Raw genomic sequence first — 18,574 nt, forward strand, 5'->3', positions numbered from 1 at the left:
AGTATGGACTCCTGTGTATATGTAACAGGACTATCAGATAAAACAGGCCGCCTTCAATTCAGAACTCATAAACATCCAGCACACAGGCCCCTCTTACAGTACACTTTAGAGAGTTGTACTGCCATGTATTTATCTAACAAGGGTATGTAGAAGTCACTTCCAACAAAGCTTCAGAGTAATATGATTCTTTATTGCATAAACATCAGATAATACCAAATAATGCAGATAGACACCAGATAATATACAAGATATAAGTAGAGAATATCTATATACACCAAATAGAATACTTCACCATGTCTGCCATGCCCCTTTCTAATACTGATCGGGAATCTAGACGATCGAGGGAAAGGTACAGTCCACGGCCCTCCCATGGCTGCAGCAAGATTCATTTTGGTACCGTCCCAGTATACTTTTTATATACTTTTTCCCCGCACTACCTTTGCCCTGTCTCATTGCTGTCTCTGCAAAAAACAACACGTGTCCCTCTTATCTTCCAGCTGGGAGGTTATCCGCTGTTTGCCCTTTATTCCTTATGCTTAAGTTGTTACACACAGGTGGGCTCTTATCACAGTACACACACTAAGATGTTGAAGTAAGTTGTCTCAGGGTAAACAAGGTTGAGGACAGCAGTCCAGCAGATGGGTGCGCCCGGCTGATGGGTTTAGCCAGGTCAAGGACAGCAGGAAACAGCATCCGCAGTATGCTCTTGGTAACAAAGTTCACATTGGTCAGGATGATAGAAAATAAGCAGACTTGAGGACACATGTCACGTAGTATGCCAAGTTCCAGTTACCCCCTGGCCATAGGCATAACAAGAGTAATTTTATATAAGAATTTAAGTAACAACTATAGTGCAGCATTACTAAACAGCTTTGTGTGTTTAAATCTTAAAAAAAAAATAGCACAAGAACACAAGGCAATGAACCATTAAACAAACAGTTAAATGTTATTAGAATTAAATGTAAAAAGAACACAGATTGTAACCAAATTTATCCCCCTTTCCACTTTTGGTATAAAGCTATGTCTACATATGATACTACCATATTTTCAAAGAAGTTAGTGTCTAACACTATCTAATCAAATTTAAGGGCTCCTTTTATCAAGCCACGCTAGCGGTTTAACACGCGTAATAGTGCGCGCTAAACTACGGGACGCGCTAGCCGCTACCACCTCCTCTTGAGCAGGCGGTAGTTTTTGGCCATTGCGGGGGTTAACGCATGATGAAAAGTCACGCATGTTAACCCCGCTAGCGCGGCTTGATAAAAGGAGCCCTAAATTTTTCATATATACTTAGTAAGAATAAGTTAGGCAGTCTTTAAAAAGAAATATAGATCATGTGTCCTTACTTGCTTGCACATTGGAGTCAAATACAGTTCCATTCTCCAGCATTCCTGTGTACCAGCAGTGAACTGTATCTCCTTTTTTGGGAAAGTTAATTTTATCTCCTTTTTTCAGGATAGACTTTATATATTTTGGTGGGCCCTGCAGGACAGAAATATAATGTAAAGAATTATCACTGCTTTAGAGCCCAATCGAATTTTGATGTTGGCATCATAATCCAGGTTTAGTTTTGGTCAAAAATTCAAGTGTATTTTTGGCTGAAACCAAACCTCTATCACCCACGATTATTCTCTTCCCCATGCCTCTTCTCACTGCTATCACTCTCCACTCAGTGCCTCCTGGTGCCTAACAGATCTTTAAGGCAAGAACGATCCCCAGTTGCTCTTGCCCCGAGGGTTCCCCAAGCAAAATGGCTGCCGGGATGATCTGCAGCAGCTCACAAGACCGCTGTGTGAGGTCCTAGCAGCCACCTTAAGACTGTTTCTGCTTATGCTACTTCCAATCTCCAGTCACTCTAGGTTATGCTGCTTCCAATCTCAAAATGGCTGTCAGAACCTCCTGCGGCATTTTCATGAGACAGTCTCATAAGGCTGCTTCAGGAAGTCCCAGTAGCCATTTTGGCAGCAAGAGAAACTAGGGAAATTCAGACAATATATTTCTAGGCATTTAAATGAGAGTGTGGGGGTGATCAAGATGCAAAAATGCAACAGCATTAATACCATCAACAACAAAGGAGAAGGGAGAATAGGTAAAACACTATTCTGAAGATACTAGTAAAATATTCCTGGAAAGAAATTAGTACAAATACTTGTAGTTTAGATCAGTGTTTCTGAACCTGCGGTACTCGTACCCTATGGGGTATGCAGCCTGCTGCCACCAGGGATCTCTCCCTGCCTCTCCCACCATCTGTAGATGGTCTGTGCATGCTTAAGAGCAGGCTCGGTGCAGGGTAGGGCAGGCACCATGAGTCAACTCCCCCCCCCCCACAGTGAGGCAAAATCGGCATCTCAGTCAGTGGTGGGGCTCACGGCAGACCGGGATCTGGAGGGGCTTAAAAGCAGCGACCTTTTTTAAAAAAATTTACTTTTGTTTCTTTTTTTTCTTTATAAGCCCGTGGTTTTAACCCGCGGGTTAAAATCACAGACTCGTAGTGCAGGGAAAGGCAGGAGAGATTCGGGGCAGGCAGGAGAAAAGATTTGGGACAGGCAGGAGAAGAGATTCGAGGCAGGCAGGAGCAGAAAAGCAGGGCAGAGAGCAGGGCGGCGGAAGGCAGGGCAGTCGGAAAGGACCTCAGCGACTGGTCCTCAGCAGTTGCTTATTTTGGATCGGCCAGCCTAGTCGTTGTTGATTTTTTTTTTTTTTTTTTAGTGAATCGCTTCCTGCCTGCATTTGAATGCCATCCCCCTCATTTGCATGTGCGAATCTTAAGATGATTGGGACAGAGGTTAGTGAATCAAGTCGGAGGGAAATCGGGTCGTAAAGGGGTAGTTAAGTGGTCGGAAGTTGATCGGTGGTCTTAGTGAATCTAGTCCTTAGACCTGTTTCTAGATTGCCTAAGTCACAACGTACAAGTTCTGTCTAGGCAGTCTCGTTAAACTTTCGGTTATACTTGCAGTATGACTAAGTCTAAGTCCGTCCACATCCCGCCTTCACCACTCCTCCTAAAACATCCCTTTCAGCTCCGGGTGTACAGCAGCACTGAAAAGGCCTAAGCTGTTTTTAGATACATCTAAATCTGTTTCGATTATCGGCACTTGGACAACTTGTCTTTTTGATCATCCAAGTGCCGGTTTAGGCGGGATTTTAGATGTATTTCCATTTTGATTATGAGCCCCATAGTGTTTTTTTACCTGCAAATTTGGTCTATACGGTATCACCATACAGATCTTAATCTCAGAACACTTGTTCTAAAAACAAAACCATGTAAATGCAGTTTCAAATTTATTAACTAATTTGGAATTTATTCAGCAAGAATTAACAGATCTTTAGCTGAGGGCATGTAGTTGTTATTCACACTGTAATTAAAATTAACATATAGCAGAATGAAGTTTCCCAAACTGTGGGTTGGGACCCCCAAAAGGAATTGCAAAACCCACATTTGGGGTCAAGACCTAGGTGGAATCTCAATAGATACAGCATTATTTTGTACTAACAGGGGTCTTACTATTTTATTGGCTGCTATTGTGGGGTCACAGCCAGAAAAAAGTCTGATTAGCAAGACTTTCAACCCAGAGAGTGTTGACCAAGTTGAAAGGCTACCAAGCAGGTAAACAGAGTCAAATCACTAGTCCCAGGAAAATACCACATTGTCAGAGGGAATAAATGTTTGAGGTGTGCCAAGACCTGATTTAAGGCAAAACACACTATGAAACGTATTTTCCCCATTTGATATCCAAAATTCTGGATTTTAGTTCTACAGTACGGGGGGGGGGGGGGGGGGGGGGGAAGGGGCTAGTCCAACTAGCACTGGATGCTTAAGAGGCTGTGAAGTCTAACACACACACTCAAAAATTACTTTGTGAGACAATTGTTTTGTAAACTCTATTGCTCAGATTGTTTACCAACCTCTTGAACTGTCTCTTCTGGTTTGGATTCCTTTGGCTTCTTGTCATCATCTATCTTCACATTCATCAGCTTTTCTGATACATTATCAACATTCACTGTGCTTTTAAAGCACTACAAGAAAAAAAGTTTAGAAAAAAAATTTAAAAATTAGTTCAAGAAGCAGGCAAAGCCACACAAATCTTGTCTCCTGTGCCACTGGGACCTGAAGCACTGCACATCATAAATTGAGCAGTGTGATCCACAAATTTCCCAGCATGCAATAGTATATATTCTCCAACTGCTGTCATGGAAAGCACTGCACAAACTAAAGTGGACATTGTGGTGGCTGAAGAGATAATTCAAGTAGATATTATAGAAAAGTCTCTAGATGAAGTGAAAATTGAATATGCACTGAAATTGAGTTTTTCTTATTGTCTACACCAAACCAATTCAGACAACTGGGGTATTTCACCCTGCCAGAAGATGGAGCCTGGTTGTGAAGGTGAAACATTCCATTTTTCTTTTTAAGAGATTTTCTTTATTATGATAGATGACCAAGCATGTATATGTATCCAAACATTTTCCATGGGTAAATAACTCAATGTCCAATTCATAACCTCAATTTACTGGGATGAGTGAGTACATCCTCTCCCCCCCCCAATAGATCACTGATCATCCAGCCTTTCCTACTTCTGGAGCCTTCTCACCAATCTCCACCCTTCCCTGCAGCCCTTCTAGGGGCTCCAGCAGTATTTACTTCCTCTATTCCAGGGATCTCAAAGTCCCTTCCTTGTGGGCCGCAATCCAGTCGTGGTTTCAGGATTTCCCCAATGAATATGCATTGAAAGCAGTGTGTACACATAGATCTCATGAATATTCATTAGGGAAATCCTGAAAACCTGACTGGATTGCGGCCCTCAAGGAGGGACTTTGAGACCCCTGCTCTATTCCCAGTATAGAAGTATGTGATATAGGAATATTATAACTGAGTAACCTCTAAATCAGGGCTGCCCAAGTCTGGTCCTCGAGATTTACTGGCAGGCCAGGTTTTCTGGATATCCACAATGAATATGAATGAGAGAGATTTGCCTGCACTGCCTTCTTGGTATGCAAATCTCTCTCATGCATGTACATTGTGGATATCCAGAAAACCTGGCCTGCCAGTAGATCTTGAGGGCTGGACTTGGGCAGCCCTGCTCTAAATCATGGCTGGCTTGCCTATAGGAGATACTTCTCCAAGAGCAATAGTAATGGGAGCCCATATTTCATGGAATCTGAGGATTCACCCTCAAGGACTATGTTAGTATACTGCATTTCATCATCTTTCGCCCTATTCTTCAACCTAAGTGGAGTTTTAGACTTCGATCTCCTAGTTGCTATTTATCTTAAGTGAGTGAGATGGAGGTGCAGCTGATATTACTGGCTAGAGCCTCAGACACACCAACCTCCTCCCATTGTTGTATCTTAGTTATTACTAAACTCCAAAAATGTTAAAGTGCATCCCATATTCATATGAGCAGATGTCCTCTGTGCTGTAATCCCCTCCAGCTCACACCCCTTCCAGCCTCTTTCTCATTTTAGGAGCAGTATAAAGCCTACACACAATTTTAAATTGTAGCTGTTTGAAGTTGTTTGCAAAAGAACATTTATGGGAAAAGAGATATATTCATGTCCACTCGCCCTTTCCCAATGGACATCTGAAAAAACTTTGAATGGCCCTATAGAGATAAGAGACTATGCCCTTAACATACAGTATAGATAATCCATACAAGTCCACCCTTCCCATTATCCACACCATCCTTACTGCAATCATATTCAATAAATGAGACTGCTTCCAATCAAAATGACCAGAGTAGAATATTTTCCTACATTGCCCCTGTCCCAAGTTAGTGCACAATGCGCAGCAGCCAAAAGCAGAGACTCAGAGGAGACATGATAGAGACTTACAAGATCATGAAGGGCATAGAGAAGGTGGAAAGGGACAGATTCTTCAGCCTATTGGGAACTACCAGAACAAGGGGGCACTCGGAAAAATTGAAAGGGGACAGGTTTAGAACCAATGCTAGGAAATTTTTCTTCACTCAGAGGGTGGTGGACACCTGGAATGCGCTTCCGGAGGATGTAATAGGACAGAATACATTAAGAGGATTCAAAGAGAGATTGGACAAGTTCCTGAAGGATACGCGGATTGAGGGATATAGATAGAGGCAAGAGATAGGATGATGAAAGGGTATTGAAAGGTTTTAGACAAAGGATCATTTACAGGTCATGGACCTGATGGGCTGCCGCGTGAGCGGACTGCTGGGCGCGATGGACCCCTGGTCTGACCCAGCGGAGGCAACTTCTTATGTTCTTACTCCTAAATGTATTTTCAAAAGGAAAGCAATGTCTGTTTCAAGTCTGAGATGTTTCAAAAAAGCTCTTTCTTCTTACAGGTCCCTTAATCCTTCCCACATTTCATGATAGAAGATGACTTATTTTTCTTGTATAAGAACACACATACCTTCTCCAATCCCATCCTTTTATCATATCCATATCATAGCCAATAAATGAATCTGGTACTAGTAGAGGGTCACACTAAACTATGCAGTGTGTTAAAGGTCTGTGATCCCTTATCTTTTGTTTTGATTCTAAGTCAAGAAAAGTTCCAAATTATTGTCTTGTTTTTCTATTTTAATTTTAACAGCATATGCAAGAGGAATGAAAAAAAAAAGAGACTTACTTTCTTTTCAAATAGTTGATTGTAGGCTGCAATGAGCTGATCCTTCTTAGCTGTCTTGGCCACATTTTTAATGTTTCCCAGCAATTTGTGTTCTGCAAGAAACTAAAGAAAAAAAAAGTCCTCCTTAGTGGGAAAAGATGATTAGAAACAGATTGTTTTCCTTTTTTGAAGTTTTGTCCATCAGGACCTCCTGTGCACAAATAAAAAGCCTTTGTTAAAAAAACTGATCTACAATTATACACAAGGGGGGGGAAGAGAGATATAATTGATGTGTCTCTTCAAAAACAATCATTATCAGAGTTCTGTGGCTTGGGACCCTTGCAAAATAATATTTGCAACAAAGCTGGACAAAAATACTACTACTATTTATTGTTTCTATAGCTCGACGCAGCGCTGTACAAAATATACATATACACAAAGTAACAAAATTCCTTACAGTTGTGTTATAAAACACAAGTTCCTTCAAGGCATTGCCAATCAATCATATTTTCAAAATGAAAATTGGAAAGAATTATAGAAAATGTCTGTCCATCTTATCTGGGGACAAAATAACACTCCAAAAATTTAACGGATTGGGATAAAACTAACTTTGCATGTATGGAAAACCAGTATATAAAAGACCGCATTTGTGTTTGAAACGAGCTATATCAGACTAAGTGTTCCAGAAAAAATAAGCATACCAATATATGGTGTCTGTCGGGGAATTCAATCTGCTGCGTTACTGATGATATCATCAGTAACGTCCAACAAAACAAAAAAGGGAGCACTACAATCATAAGAACACTTTATAAATTTACAAGAGGAGCTCAGAACCATAAGTTGATATGGAAATCACAATCAGGGATAAACCCTAAAGTGTATTTCAACATGTCTATCATTGCTCCATCTTGAATTTATATAAAGTTGTTTCATATGATGTATTACAATTGTTCATAAATAGACTTTTTTGATAAATTTTCAGAAGATTTTCAATATATAAACTTCTACTTAGCTCATTTATGAGTCGAATCAGGGTGTAAAATGTCTTGCTGAAGAAGCGGGGGTCTGATGCGTTTCGCCAAGACGGCTTCTTCAGAGAACCCACTTAAACTGGTTGACATTCAATGAAAAGAGCTTCATTCTAACAAAAAAAGATGTAAAAAAAACAAAACAAAACAAAAAACAACATTTTACTATTATTGAAAACGTTTTTGGGTTCAGAGCAAACTTACGACGCTGCTAGTGGATAACTTCATATCTCTCCTGACTTCTCTAATATCCAGTTCACGTGATGTCACTCTCAGCTGGAATCCTGACTTATTAAGCTGAACTGTCACTCATTTGTGGAGAAACGCCCACCACTCAACCTCACGATTCAACCCCGTAGGGATTACCGTTTGCCAGTAATATATCCACGATTGTTCTTTCTTCCACAGGAAGGTTGCCATATTCCCCCCTCTTTTCAATCGTGGTGCTTCCAAAACCACAAACTTAAGATCATCTAGGGCAGGGGTGTCCAACCTGCAGCCCCGTGAAATATTTTGTGCGGCCCCGGACGATGCAGTGTTTTCCTCTGCTGCCCCCAGGTGTTTACCATCTTGCCGGCTCCCTCCTGTCTTACTGCAGTGTTTGCGCGGCAAATGCTGCCCAGGGAAGCCAAAAGGTTGTACACCCCTGATCTAGGGTATGTGACTGAATGTGCCAATGTTGAGAAAGGGGAGCTCCCATATCTCCTTCGAATTTTGCTTAGATGTTCTATAACCCATACCCTTATACATCTCATGGTATAACCGATGTAAAACAATTGACAGGGACAGATGATCATATAAACGACTCCCTCTGTGCTGCAATCTGTTTGATATTTAAGGGTATGAGTTTTTTGCAAACGCGGATGCTTGATCTCCTGAACTTCCATAGTGTGAGAATACACACTGCATCTACTACATGGGTAATGTCCCTTGAGATTCAATTGTAGACTCTGATCAATACTCAAAAATTGAGAAGAACTAACCCGCCCCTCAGGTTCCGCCCCCTGGAGTATGCAAAGGTGGGTACAATCATTTGAGAATGTCCCCCAGGGAATTTGATTGGTTACACTGGATATCACATCTCTATACACAAACATTCCTCAGGAGGCTGCAGTTCAAGTTATCCGGAAACACCTTGTTAGCTTGGCTCTATCATCAGCTAGAGTGGACTTCTTGGTAACATTAGCATGTATTGCTTTGGGAAAAAATTGCTTTCAGTTTGACCAAGAATTCTACTTACAAATTAAGGGTACGGACATGGGGGCAACCATGGCCCCCTCCGTAGAATGCTTGTATGTGAGTAATTTTGAAGATCAATTCCTATATTCATCAGGTTTTTATCACGATATCTTAGCATGGAAGCGCTTTATAGACGATGTGTTTCTCATGTGGCCCAGCATAGAACAATAGTTCAATAATTTCCTACAGTGGCTAAACACATGTGATGTTAACTTACAATTTACAGCCACAGTGGCAACAACAGAAATAGCGTTCTTAGATATCTGGATATCCTTACATCATGGTCATTCTCGAACTACTATATATCAAAAAGTGACAGACAGAAATTACTTTTTGAATTCTGATAGTCACCATCCAAGACATTTACGAGTTAATTTGCCAGTGGGACAATTTTTAAGGCTGCGTCGTCTCTGTAGCACAGTTGAAGAATATAAACATAGAGCTAAGGATATGTGGCACAGGTTCGCTGAGAAGGGTTAACCTAGGACAGTTATCAAAAAAGCATATGAGGGCCTTATACGCCCAGCGAGACCATTTGTTACAGGGTACTGACAAATCCACTGAGCCCCATATGGTATGTACCATTCCATATTCATACAAGGCTTTTGAAATCAAGAAAATTGTTAAATCTCACTGGCATATTCTACAATACCACACAAGTCTAGCTCAGTTACCCACCTTTGCATACTCCAGGGGACAGAACCTGTGGGAGCGGGTTAGTTCTTAATTTGTAAGTAGAATTCTTGGTCAAACTGAAAGCAATTTTTTCCCAAAGCAATACATGCTAATGTTACCAAGAAGTCCACTCTAGCTGATGATAGAGCCAAGCTAACAAGGTGTTTCCGGATAACTTGAACTTCAGCCTCCTGAGGATTGTTTGTGTATAGAGATGTGATATCCAGTGTAACCAATCAAGTTCCCTGGGGGACATTCTCAAATGATTGTACCCACCTTTGCATACTCCAGGGGGCGGAACCTGAGGGGCAGGTTAGTTCTTCTCAATTTTTGAGTATTGATCAGAGTCTACAATTGAATCTCAAGGGACATTACCCATGTGGTAGATGCAGTGTGTATTCTCACACTATGGAAGTTCAGGAGATCAAGCATCCGCGTTTGCAAAAAACTCATACCCTTAAATATCAAACAGATTGCAGCACAGAGGGAGTCGTTTATATGATCATCTGTCCCTGTCAATTGTTTTACATCGGTTATACCACGAGATCTATAAGGGTACGGGTTATAGAACATCTAAGCAAAATTCGAAGGGGAGATATGGGAGCTCCCCTTTCTCAACATTGGCACATTCAGTCACATACCCTAGATGATCTTAAATTCATGTTTTTGGAAGCACCACGATTGAAAAGGGGGGAATATGGCAACCTTCCTGTGGAAGAAAGAACAATCATGGATATATTACTGGCAAACGGTAACCCTTACGGGGTTGAATCGTGAGGATGAGTGGTGGGCGTTTCTCCACAAATGAGTGACAGTTATTATTAAGCTGAAGTTTGGATTCCAGCTGAGAGTGACATCATGTGAACCAGATATTAGAGAAGTCGGGAGAGCTATGAAGGTATTCACTAGTAGCGGCATAAGTTTGCTTTGAACCCCGAAAAGTTTTCAATAATAGTAAAAATTTTTTTTCATCTTTTTTTTGTTAGAATGAAGCTCTTTTCATTGAATGTCAACCAATTTAAGCGGGTTCTCTGAAGAAGCCATCTTGGCGAAACGCGTCAGACCCCTGCTTCAGCAAGACATTTTTCACCCTGATTCGACTCATAAATGAGCTAAGTTGAAGCTTATATATTGAAAATCTTTTGAAAATTTATCAAAAAGTCTATTTATGAACAATTGTAATATATCATATGAAACAACTTTATATAAATTCAAGATGGAGCAATGATAGACACATTGAAATACACTTTAGGGTTTATCCCCGATTGTGATTTCCATACCAACTTACGGTTCTGAGCTCCTCTAGTAAATTTTTAAAGCGTTCTTATGATTGTAGTGCTCCCTTTTTTGTTTTGTTGAGTGTTTCACCATTTTTGGGGCACACGTCACTAAATTTATTATCACCCAGAAGTGGTCTAAGGGGATCCATCATCAGTAACGTGACAGAGTGAAATCCCCGACGGACAAGGCCGAAGCAGCCTGTTTACAGACACTGCTTTGGATGAAGGTAGGGCTTGTTTGCAGTCGGTGGGGAGGGAAGGATGGAGGGTCAGCAGGGGTTCAGCTGCGTGTTTGTGGGGGCGGCAGGGTGTGTGCTGAAGAGTAGCCGGCAAATCCTGGGACTAGGGCTTATTTTTGGGGGTAGGGCTTATATTAAGACCTACCCCAAAAATGATTCTAGGGCTTATTTTCGGGATAGGTCTTATCAGGGAAACACGGTAGACATACGCAGCGCTGTACATCAAAACTAAGAGACAATCTCTGCTCAAAAGACCTTACAATCTAGTCAATACAGACAAAACTGGACAAGAAGGTGCATCTATACACAGTGATCAGGTGGGGGAATTACAGATAGAATGATAAAGACAGACATTGGTGCTGAGCGAGTGGATTGGGGTTTGGAATAGAAAGCAACTTCAAAGAAGTGGGCTTTGAGTCTGGATTTGAATACTGCCAGAAATGGAGCTTGATGTATGGAGTGAGGGAGTTTGTTCCAGGCATATGGTGCAGCAAAACAGAAGGGATGGAGTCTGGAGATGGCTGTAGAGAAGGGTACAGATAAGAGAGACTGATCCAATGAGCGGAGTACTGGGGGGAGGGGGAGCAGAGAGAGGGAAACGAAACATCATCCCTCCTCTCTTCACTGGTGATCTGGCCCACATGACTTCCAGAAGCCTTCCCACCAATCTCAGGTGGTTTCTGTCTTCCATGTGAATCAGGAAGGAACCATACTCTCCTCTCTATCTAAAAGCAGATGCCTTTCTCCTGGATTGGACAGGCCTGTTTCTATATCCATTTCCTCTCATGTTGTGAACTTTATTCAAGCTCAAGAGAGAAGCAGCCACCATGATTCTCATTTCTCCACAGTGGCCCAGGCAACATGGTTTTCCCTTCTACTTCAGCTCAGCTCCAGGGAGCCCAAACCTCTTCCAGTATTTCCTACTCTGCTCACTGATAATCAGGAATCGCTTCTACATCCCAACCGGCAATCTCCACACCTGACAGCTTGGTTTCTCTTGGGCTGAATCCATCTCTCTTACATCTTTCTCAGCTTGTTCGTCAAATTTTGGATACATCCAGGAAACCAGCCACTCAGCAATGTTACCAACAAAAGTGGACTAGGTTTTCTTCCTAGTGTCTTCTTCATAATCATGATCCAACATCCTTGGTAGTGGAATTGGTGTTGGATTATTTTCATGTCTGACTCTGGTCTCAAGTCTACATTTATCAGAATCCATCTCAGTGTTATTACAGCTTTTCACATGCCAGTCAAGGGAAACCCCCTGATTGCTCATCCTTTGGTCTCCAGGTTTATGAAAGGACTTTTCAATGTGAAACCACCTCTCAAACATTCACTGTAGTCTGGGACCTTAAAGTGGTTCTTTCCAGTTGATGAAGCCACCATTTGAACCAATGGCTACAGCTCATCTCAAGTTTTTTTTACCTGGAAAGTGGTATTCCTTATTGCTCTCACCTCTGCCAGTATTTTGATTTTTTTCTTCAGTTTCCTTGAGAATTCTGGTTAATGAATTCCGGTTAACAGAGTCTACAGTACATCTTTTTTTTTTTTTTTTTTAGCTAATAAATGCTATTCCAGTGCTTCTTGGGTCAAAAGTGACATACAACTGCTATGAGAAATGGAAGACCAAAAACTAACATAATATCTCAAGGACAACAAAAAGGGAGATGTAATAGATAAGTTTAGTGTAGAGTTCAAATAAAAAGTTACACTCAATTCAGTAAAATCATATGTGAATGAATGTGCAAAAAAACAAACAAAAAACATGCAAACGTGGGACACTGATCACCATGGAAATGTGTACATCTGAAATGCATTAGCAGCACAATCGATGTTTTGTATGAAGAGTGTACTAGGCTTGACAGCCCACACATTTGCTTAAATTTAGCTCATATCTTTAAAAAAAAATTTTTTTTTAATAATAATAACTCAGCTTGAGCCTGAGAGACTTACAATTTCAATTTATACCCAGAAGGTAAAAAACTGGACACAAATCCTAAAGAGCAACAGCTTATTTGATTATCATCTCAGCGTTCTGGATAAAAATTGGAGTGGTCTAGTAGCTACAACATAGGAATAATAATACTGTTCTGGGATTCAAAAAGGTATGCAGGGGGAGTTAAAACAAAAAAAACCTGACAAGAGTTGGCTGGGACAGGAGGGATCCCTTCCGTCTCCTGTCCCGGCCCACCAGGTCATACAGTAGGCCCAGTGGAGGCCTGCATAAATGGCATTGGGAGGAAGGATAGGGTACAGGGCAGGGAAGGAGAGGGGCTGGGTGAAGCGCCTGGCAGGAAAGGAGGGGGGCTGGGTGCAGAGCACAGATCCTGGCAAGGCACATGAATATTAGCCTCCCCCTCATCTTATATTTGAGTCAACCTTTTTCCGGGGAAAAAAGGGTACTTCATCTTATACTCAGATCGGTAATATGTACATTTCTGAAGTTGAGTTCACTATCCATTATTTTATAGCCTTAATACTCCCCTGCATTTGGCAACTTTATCTTCTCAGTTCATCATGTCCTTGTTGATTCCATCATTTCCCCAATAATCCATCCCTTGCAATTAAAACCTGAAAAAGCTAGGGGTACTTCATGTTTAAGAAAGACATGAAATCCCTCACTAATACTAGCCAGAATGAGTTAAGTTCTTACTCTTCCTTAGACTACATTAAAGCCTCAGCAATAGAAAAGCATGTGTGTGGCATTCAGTAAACTTCTTTGCACCTGTGTTTAACAGCTAATATTGCTTTCTCAGAATTGCCAGAAGTTTGTGGCACCAAAAGATATTATTGAAAACAGCACTGTAACCATACAGATGTATTGTTTTATTCCAATTAAAGGAATATAATCTCTGCATATATTAGTCTAAAATCTAGAGTATGAAATAAGACCAATAAAAGGAGGAACAGAGCTAAAAAAAAGGTCAAACATTGATGTCAATAATATGGAGCATGATTTTAAAGATTGCAAAAATTTTGTAGCTGTTAGTTGACCATCCCCTCTGATAAGCTTATGGTTTTGAGGGTTCAAAGGAGGGGATCTGCTGGGATTCAGGAAAAATCGATAAGGATGAGAGATTATAAGTAAAGCCTATTGTCTCAAGACTTAACAGGATTTATTTTTTATTTTGACCCTTGAAAGAAAGGCAATATTGTCTGCATTGAGATACGAAGGCATTCAAAAATTTATCTACCTCAGTGGGAAAGAAGTTTTCAAAAATTTTGGTTTTATTTGTTTCAATATACCAGTTTCAATATACCAGTAGTCCCTGGATAGCTCCATATGCTTCATCCACTTTTCCTGCAATGACTAACCTCTTTGAAAAGAATTCTTCTGTTTGACCTTCAAACCAGGATGTCTCAACTTCCTTGACATCTTCATCACTTGAAAACCGCTCTCTATGGAGAGATTTTTTCAAAACTCGGAACAGGAAATAATTTGAGGGAGCCAGATCAGGACTGTAAGGTGGATGGTTCAGCTACTGAAACCCACATTTTCGGATGGCAGCCTGCATTTGTTGTGACATGTGCACCGGTGCATTGTCATGAAGAAGCAGCACGCCTGCTGCGAGTCTTCCTCATCTTTTTTCTCCATGATTGACTCCCATAAAGCGATCACTATGTAGGCAAAACTCCCCCCAGTTATGGTTGTCTTGTGTGGCATGAACTCCAGAAGCAAAAGTCCTTTATGATCCCAGAAGACAGTTGTCATGACTTTATCTGCATATTTTTCTGTCTTGAATTTTATTGGGTTGGGGGATCACTTGTGCTTCCACTACATTGACTCCATTTTGGACTCAGGATCTCTGTGATAGACCCAAGTTTCATCTCCAGGCACCACATGAAAAAAACATACTTGATCTTCAAGGAGCATCTCCAAATTCTCCTGACAGCACTGAAGCCTCATGGCCTTCTGACAAGACATCAACATTCTTGGAACCCATCTTGCACTAACTTTGGACATGCCCAAGTTTTCATGAATTACTTTCCAAACTATACCTGCCAAGATGCCCATTTTGTCAGCTATTCGAGAAACCTTAATTCATCTGTCTGACAAAATTAAATCCTTTACTTTCTTGCACATTTCTGTGGAATTTGCTTCCACAAGCCATCCAGTGTGAGGGTCAGCTTCACACTCTACCCCACTCTCTACCCAACTGCTTGCTTCAAAATTTTACTTTGTAGGATGATGGGGCAGAACCATCATAGAGTACAGTCATGCATTTATGGATCTCCTTTAGCTTTTTCCCTTCTTTTGTGAGACATTTTATCACTGAATGATGCTCCAAATCTAGCAGTCACAAGAGGACTCTCCTGACACCAAGCCACAACTGTGCATGAGTATCCTTGAGATATATCACAACATGCACAGACTTGTTTCAACACACTTGCTACTTTCTTTCATACTGAGATAAATTATTGAATATCCCTCCTATGTTTTATAGGACTGTGTGGATTGTGTTTTGCTATGGCAATGCCACTAGGTATGTTTAACTGTTTTGATTTTTAAATTAAAATAACTAATTCAGATTTAAAAAGTCAAATTCATTTTTGAGGGGACCACTGCTTCAAAATAGTTTAATCTACCCACTATTAAAACTTATGCAACCAGCATTTTGCCCCGCTGAAAATAACAGGAATTCAAAATTATTGTCGCTCACTTTTAATAGACATTGCGTTCTTACCACCTCCCCCCACCAAGTCCTCAATATAGGTTGGAGTCTACTGTATGCGTCTACGGCCTTAGCTTTTCACTTTCTTTTGATCCAGTTTTATAATCTCCAAGACCCACAGAACCTCAATAAGCAGGAAAAAAAAATCAAAGCAGAATGCTTACAAGAACTCCATTTCTGGCGGCATGCAGCCGGGCCTATGGCCTCCCCTCTGCCCATTCTCTTCTCTTCCCCACCCGAAACCCGCCCCAGCCGGGAAGTACCGAGTCCGAGCCCTGTTCCTGCAGAAATTTAATGATTTCTTTCTTGGGCAAGTCCTCACTCTTCAGTTGCTCGTTCGTCCAAGCCCGTGCTCGTTCCCCAGCGGCCGCCATGCCACCTCGTACTCCACAGCCAACCCGCACCAGAATAACTCTACTACAGCCCCTAACCTCAGGGGGGCGGAACAAAGGACGGGGTGGCCACGCCCATCCAGACCCAAAGCAAGTGCCCTCCAGTCCTATCTCGACTGAGGACTTTTGGGACGCTTCCCTCGTATGCCAGCATGAGAGAGGATGTGAAAAAGGGAATACAGTATTAAACAATGTACTCAATCAAAATCGCAGCAATAGGAGAACTGAACAGAAAAGTTAAAGCTTTTCTTTCGTTTCTCTGAGGCAACGCAATCTTCGCCCCTTACGTAGAAACGTCATAGGGACGCTCAGCTCGGAGACGCGGCCGTAGCAGGCTGTGCGCCTTTTTCGAACGGTGAGAATGTTGCAAGTTTCGTGCGCTTTTTTTTAAGCTCATGCTCTTCGGGCGATCTCACGGGGACGCGTCGGGTCTTTCTTCTGGAGACGTACAATGAACGGGAAACAGAAAACTCTCTTCCAGGCCTGGGGTTCCAGCGTCGGTACCCGAGTCCCGCCGAACAGAGTGGCCCACCAGAAAGCCAGGGTGGGCGCCCCGAACTTGGGAGTCAGAAGACCAGCGGGGTCCTCTTTGAGCGTGGCGTCGGGCTCTGGTGACGGACGCGGCTCTGGCGCAAGGGACCCGGAGGAGGATGACGACGATGAGGTGCTCCTGGTTGCCGTGTACGAGGCTGAAAAGCGTTTGAATTCGAGCAGTGCCCCTGAGGAACCGAGGTCTGTTGCCGAGCCAAGTAGTTTTCCATCCCTGCCTGGTTTTGACCTTGCAGCGGGAGATCTCTGGATTTATCCGACTAATTACCCGGTTAGGGATTACCAATTCAGAATTGCAGAGATGGCTCTCCTAAATAACACCTTGGTCTGTCTGCCTACCGGTCTCGGCAAGACCTTCATCGCTGCTGTGCTGATGTACAACTTCTACAGATGGTATCCGTCTGGCAAAATCGTGTTTATGGCTCCCACAAAACCTCTGGTTGCCCAGCAGATTGAAGCCTGCTACAAAGTGATGGGTATTCCACAAGAGCATATGGCGGAAATGACAGGTGAGGAAGGAAAGCTATTTTTTAATTCATATAGTGGTACTAGGTGCATGTTACACTTCATAGTCACACATAAGGCAACCCTTACTACCTGTTTCCCGCACCAGGAACAGCGGGCAGGCAGGAGAAGAAGGAGGCAGGAGCCCGAAACCTGCAGGGGCTTGTGTGCCGACCCGCCCCTCCCCCGAAACCAGCGGGGGATTCTTTAAAAAGAGAGTGGCGCCGGCAGGATCTGCCCTTTTCCCGCACCAGGACCAGCGGGCAGGCAGGAGCCCGAAACCTGCAGGGGCGCGTGTGCCGTCCCGCCCCTCCCCGAAACCAGCGGGGGATTCTTTAAAAAGAGAGTGGCGCCGGCAGGATCTGCCCTTTTCCCGCACCAGGACCAGCGGGCAGGCAGGAGCCCGAAACCTGCAGGGGCGCGTGTGCCGTCCCGCCCCTCCCCGAAACCAGCGGGGGATTCTTTAAAAAGAGAGTGGCGCCGGCAGGATCTGCCCTTTTCCCGCACCAGGACCAGCGGGCAGGCAGGAGCCCGAAACCTGCAGGGGCGCGTGTGCCGTCCCGCCCCTCCCCGAAAGAGAGCAGTGCTGGCGGGATCTGCCTTAGTGCGCGCCTTTGACTCCAAAACATCATGATAAGTATAATAACCTGTTATAGCTGATACTACAGTATTGCAATTGTATATCTCCTGATATAGCTGATATTATCGTATTGCACCTTCCACCCGATTTTCTACTCCTCTTCTCCCAAGCAGTTTAAACAGTAGGAAAAAATGGCGACCTTCAACAAATATCTACTGATACTGGGAATACTTTATTTAAAATGTTATAGAAGCTGGTGTAACGATGAGAAATCCCCCAATCCAATTCCTATTCATTTCTCCTGGCACAGACCAACTAAGATGAGCAAACCAACTGGCCCACACCAATACATTCAAAGCTAGGCCCATTACAAATACCTGTGGTTAATAGAGCTCGAAATTCATTCAAACCCCCAAAAAATAAGATCAAGGAAAGAAAATTGAAAAAATAGAATGCTTTAGAACACCCACCCCAAATAAGTTTGAAAATCTAAAGGGATATTACCTGAACACCCGTTCAATAAAAAACAAAGCTCAAATACTGCACGATTGGCTGGTGCAAACGAGCCCCGACTTCCTATTTTTGATTGAAACGTGGATGATGTCAGACACCGATACAATTATGAAAGAAATGTTACCCCAAGGTTACAAAATAATACCTCTATTGAGAAACTGGAAAAAAGGGGGTGGTATAGCGATAATTTTAAAAGAATCCTTTGATTATAGCAAAATAGACTCAAAAACCACAAAAGACCTGTTACCCCAAGGTTACAAAATAATACTTCTATTGAGAAACTGGAAAAAAGGGGGTGGTATAGCGATAATTTTAA

The 18,574-nt window shown here is 42.4% G+C and overlaps 2 protein-coding genes across 4 annotated transcripts in view; one reads left to right on the top strand and one right to left on the bottom strand.

The window, feature by feature from the left end:
- FKBP3 (FKBP prolyl isomerase 3) overlaps positions 1-16,139 on the bottom strand; it is a 32,892-nt gene extending 16,753 nt beyond the window's left edge. Inside the window, exons 1-4 of the mRNA XM_033951619.1 lie at positions 15,984-16,139; positions 6,608-6,709; positions 3,907-4,017; positions 1,347-1,482 (exon numbers count right to left, since the gene is read on the bottom strand). Coding sequence (XP_033807510.1) covers positions 1,347-1,482; positions 3,907-4,017; positions 6,608-6,709; positions 15,984-16,094 — 460 coding nt within the window. The 5' untranslated portion in view covers positions 16,095-16,139. The remainder of the gene's footprint in view (positions 1-1,346; positions 1,483-3,906; positions 4,018-6,607; positions 6,710-15,983) is intronic.
- A 20-nt stretch (positions 16,140-16,159) lies between these two features.
- FANCM (FA complementation group M) overlaps positions 16,160-18,574 on the top strand; it is a 137,024-nt gene continuing 134,609 nt past the window's right edge. For 2 of the 3 annotated variants that reach the window (XM_033951615.1, XM_033951618.1), the window contains exon 1: positions 16,161-17,170. In XM_033951615.1, coding sequence (XP_033807506.1) covers positions 16,564-17,170 — 607 coding nt within the window. In that variant the 5' untranslated portion in view covers positions 16,161-16,563. Of the gene's footprint in view, positions 17,171-18,574 lie in introns of all 3 variants that reach the window. The other variant, XM_033951616.1, reaches the window with a different exon arrangement.

Source organism: Geotrypetes seraphini, chromosome 7 (assembly GCF_902459505.1).
Source record: "Geotrypetes seraphini chromosome 7, aGeoSer1.1, whole genome shotgun sequence".
Taxonomy (NCBI): Eukaryota; Metazoa; Chordata; class Amphibia; order Gymnophiona; family Dermophiidae; genus Geotrypetes; species Geotrypetes seraphini.